Raw genomic sequence first — 11,613 nt, forward strand, 5'->3', positions numbered from 1 at the left:
ATATTGTCAGGTGAGCTAGGGGCAAAACCCAGGAAACATTTGAAACATCTCCTTTAGAGCATGCAAAAGGTGAGGACTGCTCTTTTGGCTTGCCTGGAGGATGGCAATGTCTCTACCAGTAGCTTCAAGAGATGCTAAGTTTTAGAGAAAGGTGTGACTACCTTCGGTGAGGAACTCATTGCTAGAGAACTATTACTCTCAAGGGCAAATAAAATTGATCATTTATAGAAATATATTTCTGAAAAATATATATTTACTTATAAATACAGTATAACCATAGATTTTTTTATAAGTACTTGCTGAACTGAATTTAAAAAGAACTCTCTACTCAAAAATATTTACAACATTCAAATTATATTAGAAAAATAAGAATGCAACCTTATATCATGGACTTCCAAATAAATAAACACCTAAAATAACATGTAATCCAAACAATTAAGCCCTCTATACATACAACACACACACACAAACACCAACACACACACACAACTCGCTTTTGTTTTTCCCTAGCTTATGCCAAAATGTTTTAGTTTATATATGTATATATGCATATATATGTACAAGATATATAGATATATATACACATATCTATCTATCATTATCTATTAATCTATCAAACAACAAAATGTAGAAACAGGTGAGTCAAGGTATGTAAGAAATCAAGAAATAAGAGTAACTAGGAAAATATGGGAGATTAGATGTCGTGGATTGCTGTACCATGTGTTAAGGTAAGAAACACAAGAACATGGGCATGGATGAGCAAGGAAACATATATATGTATTGCAATGTACCCACAAGTGAAACTTCCCAAGAAGTAAGTATTGTAGGCAATGTGGCAAGCCTGGACAGGGAACATAGCCACAAGGAGAAGAATGAGTTTTCTGAGTGCACAACATGAGATCTGAAGGTGAATCCATTTCCTCTAAGCATAGCAAAAGGTTTGGGGTCTTACACTAAGGATGATGTGGGAGCATCTTATAAATGGAGGTTATAAGAATTCTTGTATAAACCTGTTCATGTGGTCTGAATTTCCAGAATTATCTACTGAACATAGACATTCCTCCAATTTCTTGATTCTGCATATTATTACAGGGTTAAAATGGAGCCAGGAATGAGTCTAATATTCACAATTACATATATTACAAGATAAATATATATGCATGTATAGTACACTATAAAGATAATCATACTGAATTCTATGAATTAATATAGGAACCTAATATCAAGAAAAACCTGAATTGTGGGACTTCCCTGGTGGCACAGTGGTTAAGAATACACCTGCCAGAAGACCTGAGACTTCCCAAAAGAGTGTGCAAGGAGAGGGGATATGGAGCACCACATAAACGAGCTCCAGAGACGGGCATGAGGCACAGCTATCAGTGAGGACACAAGAGACGGGCATGAAATGATAAAGCTTCTGCTACAGCCACCAAGAAGCCTGTGTGCAAGAACAGGTCACTATCCAACCTCTCCTCCCAGGAGTCTGCGCAACCCACCACTGCCAGGGTGCCATGATCCAGGGACAACTTCCCCAGGAGAACACATGGCGTGCCACAGGCTCACTCTCCATTCCGTACCCCTCCCTCCCCCTGGCCTGAGTGAGCTAGAGCCCCCTAATCAGCTGCTACTTTAACACCGTCCTGTCAGAGTGAAGAAGAGATGCCCTCAGGTGACCTAGATGCAGAAACGGGCCCAAATCCAAAGCTGAAGCCCAAGAGCTGTGCGAACAAAGGAGAGAAAGGGAAATTTCTCTGAGCAACCTCAGGAGCAGCAGATTAAATCTCCACAATCAACTTGATGTACCCTGAATCTCTGGAATACCTGAATAGACAACGAATCAGCCCAAAGTTGAGGCAGTGGACTTTGGCAGCAACTGTAGACTTGGGGTTTGCTTTCTGAATCCAATTTGTTTCTGGTTTTACTTTTATCTTCGTTTTGTATTTAGAGTTTATTATCATTGGTAGTTTTTTTATTGATTAGGTTGCTCTCTTCCTTTTTTTTTTTACAATATAGATATAATTATTTTTCCTTTTTCTCTTTCTGTGAGTGTGTATGTGTATGCTTCTTTGTGTGAGTTTATCTGTATATCATTGCTTTTACCATTTGTCCTAGGGTTCTTTCTGTCCATTTATTTTTTGTTTTTGTACCTTTTTGGTATAGTTTTTATCACTTGTTTTCATTGATAGATTTGTTTATTGATTTGGTTGCTCTCTTCTTTCTTTCTTTCTTTTTTAATGACTTTTTAATTTTTTTACTTTTAATTATATATATTTTTTAATTTTAATAACTTTGTTTTATTTTATTATTTTTTTTCTTTTTTATTCTCCCTTTTCTTCTGAGCCATGTGGCTGAAGGGGTCTTGGTGCTCTGGCTCGGTGTCCAGCCTATGCTTCTGAGGTGGGAGAGCCGAGTTCAGGACATTGGTCCACCAGAGACCTCAGGGATCCATGTAATATCAAAAGGCAAAAGCTCTCCCACAGATCCCATCTCAATGCTAAGACCCAGCTCCACTCAATGACCAGCAAGCTACAGTGCTGAACACCCTATGCCAGAAAACTAGGAAGACAGGAACACAAAAACATCCAGTAGCAGAGAGACTGCCTAAAATAATAATAAGATCACAGACACCCCAAAACATACTACCAAACACAGTTCTGACCACCAGAAAGACAAGAACCAGCCACATCCAGCAGAACACAGGCACTAGTCCCCTACACCAGGAAGCCTACCCAACCCAATGAACCACCCTTAGTCACTAGGGAACTATGAACATGGAGCCTGCAAAGAGAAGACCCCCAAACACAGTAAGTTAAGCAAAATGAAAAGAAATACATGGCAGATGAAGGAGCAAGGTAAAAACCCACCAGACCAAACAAATGTATCAGAAATAAGCAATCTACCTGTAAAAGAATTCAGTGTAATGATAGTTAAGATGATCCAAAATCTTGGAAACAGAATGGATGAAACACAAGAAACGTTTAACAAAGATCTAGAAAAACTAAAGAGCAAAGAAACAATGATGAACAACACAGTAGATAAAATTAAATATTCTCTAGAAGGAATCAATAGCAGAATAAATGAGACAGAAGAACTGATAAATGACCTAGAAGATAAAATACTAGAAATAACTACCACAGAGCAGAATAAAGAAAAAAGAATGAAAAGAATTGATGACAGTCTCAGAGACCTCTGGGACCACATTAAACACACCAACATTCAAAGTATAGGGGTCCCAGAAGAACAAGAGATAAAGAAAGGGACTGAGAAAATATTTGAAGAGATTATAGTTGAAAACTTCCCTAATATGGGAAAGGAAACAGTCAATCAATTTCAGGAAGTGCAGAGAGTCCCATACAGGATAAATCCAAGGAGAAACACACCAAGACACATACTAATCAAACTATCAAAAATTAAATACAAACAAAAAATATTAAAAGCAGTGAGGGAAAAACAACAAATAACATATAAGTAAATCCCCATAAGGTTAACAGCTGATCTTTCAGCAGAAACTCTGCAAGGCAGAAGGGAATGGCAGAACATATTTACAACCAAGATTACTGGACCAGCAAGGATCTCAATCAGATTTGACAGAGAAATTAAAACCTTTACAGACAAACAAAAGCTAAGGGGATTCAGGTCCACCAAACCAGCTTTACAACAAATGCTAAAGGAATTTCTCTAGGCAGGAAACACAAAAGAAAGAAAAGACCGACAATAACAAACCCAAATCAATTAAGAAAATGGTAACAGGAACTACATATCAATAACTACCTTAAAGGTAAATGGATTAAATGATCTAACTAAAAGATATAGACTGCCTGAATGATTACAAACACAAGACTTGTATATATGCTGTCTACAAGAGACCCACTTCAGACCTAGGGACATGTAAAGACTGAAAGGGAGCGGATGGCAAAAGACATTCCATGCAAATGGAAATCAAAACAAAGCTGGAGTAGCAATTCTCATCTCAGACAAAATATACTTTAAAATAAAGACTATTACAAGGGACAAAGAAGGATACTATATAATGATGATGGGATCAATCCAAGAAGAAGATATGAGAATTGTAAATATTTATGCACCCATCATAGGAGGACCTCAATACATAAGGCTAATGCTAACAGCCTTCAAAGGGGAAATCGACAGTAACACAATAATACTAGGGGACTTTAATACCCCACTTTCACCAATGGACAGATCATCCAAAATGAAAATAAATAAGGAAACACAATTTTTAAATGATACATTAAGCAAGATGGACTTAATTGATATTTATAGGATATTCCATAAAGAAAGAGCAGATTATACTTTCGTCTCAAGTGCTAATGAAACATTCTCCAGGATAGATCATATCTTGGGTCACAAATCAAGCTTTGGTAAATTTAAGAATATTGAAACCAAATAAATTAACTTTTCCAAGCACAATGCTTTGAGACTAGATATCAAATAGAGAAAAAAGTCTGTAAAAAATACAAACACTTGGAGGGTAAATAATACACTACTAAATAACCAAGAGATCACTGAAGAAATCAAAGAGGAAATCAAAAAGTACCTAGAAAAAAAGGACAAAGAAAACACAATGACTCAAAACCTATGGGATAGAGCAAAAGCAGTTCTAAGAGGGAAGTTTATAGCAATACTATCCTACCACAAGAAACAACTCAAATAAACAACCTAACTTTACACCTAAAGTAACTAGAGAAAGAAGAACAAAAAAACCCCAAAGTTAGCAGTAGGAAAGAAATCATAAAGAACAGATAAGAAATAAATGAGAAAGAAATGAAGAAAACAATAGCAAACATCAATAAGAGTAAAAGCTGGTTCTTTGAGAAGATTAACAAAATTTATAAACCATTAGACCGACTCATTCAGAAAAAAAGGGAGAAGACTCAAATCAACAGTATTAGAAACGAAAAAGAAGTAACAACTGACACTGCAGAAATACAAAGGATCATAAGAGATAATTACAAGCAACTATATGCCAAGAAAATGGGCAACCTGGAATAAACGGACAAATTCTTAGAAAAGGACAACCTTCCAAGACTGAACCAGGAAAAAATAGAAAATATGAACAGACCAATCAAAAGCACAGAAATTGAGACTGTGATTAAAAACCTTCCAAACACAAAAGCCCAGGACCAGATGGCTTCACAAGCAAATTCTATCAAACATTTACAGAATAGCTAACACCTATACTTCTCAAGCTCTTTCAAAATATAGCAGAGGGAGGAACACTCTCAAACTCTTTCTACAAGGTCACCATCACCCTGCTACCAAAACCTGACAAAGATGTCACAAAGAAAGAAAACTACAGGACAATATCACTGATGAACATAGATGAAAAAATCCTCAACAAAATATTGGAAACAGAACCCAACAGCACATTAAAAGGAACATACAGCATGATGAAGTGGGGTTTATCCCAGGAATGCAAGGATTCTTCAATATATGCAAATCGATCAATGTGATAAACCATACTAACAAATTGAAGGAAAAAAAAAACATATGATCATCTCAATAGATTCAGAAAAAGGTTTGGACAAAATTCAACACCAATTTATGATATAAACACTCCAGAAAGTAGGCATAGAGGGAACATACCTCAACATAATAAAGGCCATATATAACAAACCCACAGCCGACATCGTTCGCAATGGTGAAAAACTGAAACCATTTTTTCTAAGATCAGGAACAAGACAAGGTTGTCCACTCTCACCACTGTTATGCAACATAGTTTTGGAAGATTTAGCCACAGCAATCAGAGAAGAAAAAGAACATTAAGGAATCCAAATTGGATAAAAGAAGTAAAGCTGTCACTCTTTGTAGACAACATGATACTATACATAGAGAATCCTAAAGATGCTACCAGAAAACTACTAGAGCTAATCAATGAATTGGGTAAAGTAGCAGGATACAAAATTAATACACAGAAATCTCTCACATTCCTTTACATTAATGATGAGAAATCTGAAAGTGAATTTAAGGAAACGCTCCCATTTACCATTACAATTAAAAGAATAAAATACCTAGGAATAAACCTACCTAAGGAGACAAAAGATCTCTATGCAGAAAAATATAAAACACTGTTGAAAGAAATGAAAGATGATATACCATGTTGGAGAGATATACCATGTTCTTGGATTGGAAGAATCAACATTGTGAAAATGACTCTACTACCCAAAGCAAACTACAGATTCAATGCAACCCCTATCAAACTACCACTGGCATTTTTCACAGAACTAGAACAAAAAATTTCACAATGTGTATGGAAACACAGAAGGCCCAAAATAGCCAAAACAATCTTGAGAAAGAAAAATGGAGCTGGAGGAATAAGACTCCCTGACTTCAGACTATACTACAAAGCTACAGAAATCAAGACAGTATGGTAGTGGAACAAAAACAGAAATATAGATCAATGGAACAGGATAGAAAGCCCAGAGATAAACCCACACACATATGGTCACCTTATCTTTTATAAAGGAGGCAAGAATATATAATGGAGAAAAGACAGCCTCTTCATTAAGTGGTGTTGGGAAAACTGGACAGCTACATGTAAAAGAAAGAAATTAGGGCACTCACTAACACCATACACAAAAATAAGCTCAAAATGGATTAAATACCTAAATGTAAGGCCAGACACTATAAAACTCTTAAAGGAAAATATAGGCAGAACACTCTATGACATAAAACACAGCAAGATATTTTTTGACCCACCACCTAGAGAAATGGAAATAAAAACAACATTAAACTAATGGGATTTAATGAAACTTAAAAGCTTTTCTACAGCAAAGGAAACCATAAACAAGATGAAAAGACAACCCTCAGAATGGGAGAAAATATTTGCAAATGAAGCAACTGACAGAGGATTAATCTCTAAAATTTACAAGCAGCTCAATATCAAAAATCAAACAACACAATCCAAAAATGGGCAGAAGACCTAAATAGACATTTCTCCAAAGAAGATATACAGATTGCCAACAAACACATGAAAGGATGCTCAATATCACTATTCATTAGAGAAATGCAAATCAAAACTACAATGAGGTATCACCTCACACCAGTCAGAATGGCCATCCTCAAAAAATCTACAAACAATAAACGCTGGAAAGGGTGAAGGGAAAAGGGAGCCCTCTTGCACTGTTGGTGGGAATGTAAATTGATACAGCCACTATGGAGAACAGTATGGAGATTCCTTAAAAAACTAAAAATAGAACTACCATACGACCCAGCAATCCCACTACAGTGCATATACCCTGAGAAAGCCATAATTCAAATAGTGACATGTACCACAATGTTCATTGCAGCTCTATTTACAATAGCCAGGACATAGAAGCAATCTGTGTCCATTGACAGATGAATGAATAAAGAAGATGTGGCACATATATAAAATGGAATATTACTCAGCCATAAAAAGAAACGAAATTTAGTTGTTTGTAGTGAGGTGGATGGACTTAGAGACTGTCATACAGAGTGAAGTAATTTAGAAAGAGAAAAACAAATACTGTATGCTAACACATATATATGCAATCCAAAAAATGTTTCTGAACAGCCTAGGGGCAGGACAGGAATAAAGATGCAGACATGGAGAATGGACTTGAGGACACAGGGAGTGGGAAGGGTAAGCTGGGATGAATTGAGAGAGTGGCATGGACATGTATACACTACCAAATGTAAAATGGATAGCTGGTGGGAAGCTGCCACCTAGCACAGGGAGATCAGCTTGGTGCTTTGTGACCACCTATTTGGGTGGGGTAGGGAGGGTGGGAAGGAGATGCAAGAGAGAGGAAATATGGCGATATATGTATGTTCATAGCTGATTCATTTTGTTATAAAGCAGAAACTAAGACACCATTGTAAAGCAATTATACTCCAATAAAGATGTTTAAAAAAAGAAAGAAAAAAAGAATCCATCTGCCAGTGCAGGGGACACAAGTTCAAGCCCTGAACCAGGAAGGTCCCACATGCCGTGGAGCAACTAACCCCGTGTGCCACAACTACTGAGCCCATGTGCCTAGAGTCCATGCTCTGCAAAAAGAGAAGGCACCGTAATGAGAAGCCCGTGCACCGGAACAAAGAAGAGCCCCAGCTTGCCACAACTAGATTAAGCCTGTGCAACAACAAAGACTGAACTCAGCCAAAGTAAAATAAATATATAAATAAAATTATGAAAAAAAAGAAAAACCTGAATTGTATTTAGCATGTGGATGAATATACTTTCTTTCCCCTAAATTTCAAGTTTTTACCCAAAAAACAATTTTCTGCTCAAATTTAATTTATTTAAGCAATGAGATGGACCACTTTACTCCTATAACATTCAGATTGAGTTTTATGGTTACTGCACTCAGATATTTTATTGACTTTATATTTCACTTCTATGCAGGTAAATGAATTTTATATTTAGATAGAAAATAAAATCACAAATCCCTGCTCAGTATGGACAACTGCTTCTGAAGATTACATTTTATAGATACTGTACACTTTTTCACCAATATGTTAAATTGGTGATAACTATCAACTGAGTGTAATTTCACATATCCTTGCAGACAGCCACATTTGGAGAGGGAAGGGAAGTTTAGTTATAACGTGATGAGAAAACCTTCATGGAAGAAAATTATTTTTAAAATAATGCAACTGGAAGGCAAACATCTTAGAAGTAAGCATTAAAATGCTGTATTGTTTTAAATAATGTGATTTTATGTTAGATTTTCTTTTTACAAATAAAACAGATGTGTGACTCTAAAGGGGTAGCACAAGGAACTGGAGTAATGGAGCAGTTCTGTAACTGTCTTGGTAGTGATTTGAATAGATATAATAAAATTTCATAGAATTTTATGGAACTATACCCTAAAAATATTGCATGTAAAAAAGGGTGAAATTTGAATATGATCTGTGGTTTATAGCATCGTATCAATGTCAGTTTCCTGATTTGATCATTGTGCCATTGTTATGTAGAATGTTTTCATTGGGCCAAGGTGAGGGATGGGCCCACAGGGAATCTTTGTATTATTTTTGCAGCTTTTATGTGAGTCTAAGGTTATTTCAATAAACAAAGATAAATGATGTGGTCCTTCCTTGGGAAATGAGAAAAGAAGAAAGCAAAGTGACTTTATAAAAAGAAGGCAACAATGATTAATATTGTCATAAATAATAAAATTTCCAGAATCCAAAATAATCCTACTAAGATTGTTAGCAAATATAGCTCATGACATAAGAAGCTGCTCTGGTTGTGTCTGACATTGCCTTAGAGCCTCTTACCTGTTTTTACTGTTTGCCAGCCCAGGGAGAAGGGGCTGCGAGCCTGCAAGTTGTATGAGGAGATTGGGCTGTGGTTGTCAGTGGCTGGACTCCAGGAAAGTGTGGCTGTGCTCTCAGTGATTTCCTCAACGATCACTATCCCTGGTGGGCCTGGGGGACCTATAAGCAAAAGGGATTGGATAAAGTTAAGGTCAAGCCATGAGAAATTGTATTTCCAGTAAGGACCCAACAGAACTAGTAAGTATCTTAATGAAATACGTATTTAGTAATGAACGTTGACAGTAAAAAAGAAATGAGATGCAAGTTGGTTTCCATGATTTCTGGGGATAACTTAATTATAGTTTAGATTTTTTTTTCTAATACTTTGTGCTTGGAGGCAGCTACCAGTTAGCATTGCATTTTATAGAAGAGGAAAATATAATTAAAAACAAATGCAAGGATTTGAATGTCAGGAGCAACTATGACTCTTGAAATCAATCACAGCTTACAGAAGCAACAATAGAGTGATAGGCAATGCTATAAGGAACAGAAACAATCCCATCATTACCACAAACCTACAGGTGTATGGGCCTAATTTTCATGTTCACGAAGAGTACAGTGTACAAAGTGTGATGTACCTATCAAGTAGCTTAAATTCAAACAGGGAGGGCTTCCCTGGTGGCACAGTGGTTGAGAATCTGCCTGCCAATGTAAGGGACATGGGTTCAAGCCCTGGTCTGGGAAGACCCCACATGCCGTGGAGCAACTAGGCCCGTGAGCCACAACTACTGAGCCTGCGCGTCTGGAGCTTGTGCTCCACAGCAAGAGAGGTCGCGACAGTGATAGGCCCGCGTACTGTAATGAAGAGTGGCCCCGCTCGCCGCAACTAGAGAAAGCCCACGCACAGAAACGAAGACCCAACACAGCCAAAAATAAATAAATAAATAAAATTAAAAAAAAAAATCAACAGAGAACAATGAAACGTTCTGAAATAATGAGATTTCAGACCAAGAAAGAGTATATACTAGAAGTGAGACATGGAAAAATGATTAGATGATGATAATGATGATGACTTTTTGGTGAGGGTGAGAGGATGATGAATTAGAGAAGATTATTCTCCTTTTGATCATAAAAAATTGGTATAGAATAGTGATTATCAAGCAATGTGGACGTAGACTCCAGCTTCATAAAACAACCAAGATCTGATATGAGGAGAAATATACCTCTGTATTACTACTTCTAAAAGAGGGATTTCTAATAACATTCAAAAATATGTAGAGTGTTGATATTTTAGTGGCTAAGAACAATGCCAGTTTCCTTATTAACGTTTTTCTATTCCCAAATATGGACAATTCAAGCTGCAAGGATACTTTTATTTTCAATGAAAAATATAATCCACCTTTAAATATTTTATTTTCCAAATTAGTCCTTATGTAGCAAGTTGCTCTCTGGATTTGGGGATTATGAAGTCTGAGCAGTAAGGGCTGACCTAGACTGTAAGGAGCTAAGAAATGGTGGAATGCGAAAGAGATGGAGACAGTAAAGACCTTTGAGTACAAAATAAGGAAGGGATGATGAGATGGACAAAGTGTTTTTTAAACATCACCAAGTGAATGACATTTTTAGGAAATGAGAAATGAGTGTTTTATCAAGAGTAAGAAGAGCCAGCAGTGGCTAGCAGAGACTCAAGACTTAGAAGACAAGGACTGTTCCATCAGGAAGGTAACAAAAGACTGGGATTGTGAGCAAACGTGTAGAGGATAACCATGAGATGTGGCATTCTTTTTTCTTCTGAGAGAAATTAAGGAAGAAACAATGAATAGAGAGAGAAAGCTTTTGAAATGTTAAGAAGGGAAGTTGGGAGAGCTCATTTGGGAAGGTTCTCCTTTTTTCACTAAAGAAGGAAAATTTATCCACAGAAAGTGAAGGTTGTTGGGTGAGAATGGGACTGGGAGCAAGAGGAGAATGGAAAATGTCTGAATAAGCCCATGATAAAAGAGGAAAGACATGAAGAAGAGTGAAATATAAGTATTTTGGAATAGTCCTGGAGTTCAAGTTTGGTTCAATAACATAATTTTGAAGTGGAACTGACCAAGTCAACAAAGTTAGGTTAGAAAGCCAGGACCAGGGCCAGAAAAAGTGGATAATTGGGTCAATTTAGATTTAGTTTATAAATTTGATATGACATCATCAAAGTTGCCAATGGTATAAACGACCATAGTCTCAAGGAGGACTAGAAAGTCAAGTGAAGCCAGAATGGTGCTGGCAGACTAGAATAAAATAGCAGAGTCCAGGAAACTAGGTTTTTATGAGGGGAAGATGTAAGAATAAGAAATTGTGAGAAGAAAATAGTAGAATTTGTGATTTAAGTGTAGG

General features: G+C 36.6%; 1 protein-coding gene across 1 annotated transcript in view; it reads right to left on the reverse strand.

The window, feature by feature from the left end:
- CNTN5 (contactin 5) overlaps nt 1-11,613 on the reverse strand; it is a 533,631-nt gene that overhangs the window by 89,521 nt on the left and 432,497 nt on the right. The window contains exon 15 of the mRNA XM_007471947.1: nt 9,259-9,417. Coding sequence (XP_007472009.1) covers nt 9,259-9,417 — 159 coding nt within the window. The remainder of the gene's footprint in view (nt 1-9,258; nt 9,418-11,613) is intronic.

The sequence above is a fragment of the Lipotes vexillifer genome, unplaced genomic scaffold (genome assembly GCF_000442215.2).
Source record: "Lipotes vexillifer unplaced genomic scaffold, Lipotes_vexillifer_v1.1 scaffold1598, whole genome shotgun sequence".
NCBI lineage: Eukaryota > Metazoa > Chordata > Mammalia > Artiodactyla > Lipotidae > Lipotes > Lipotes vexillifer.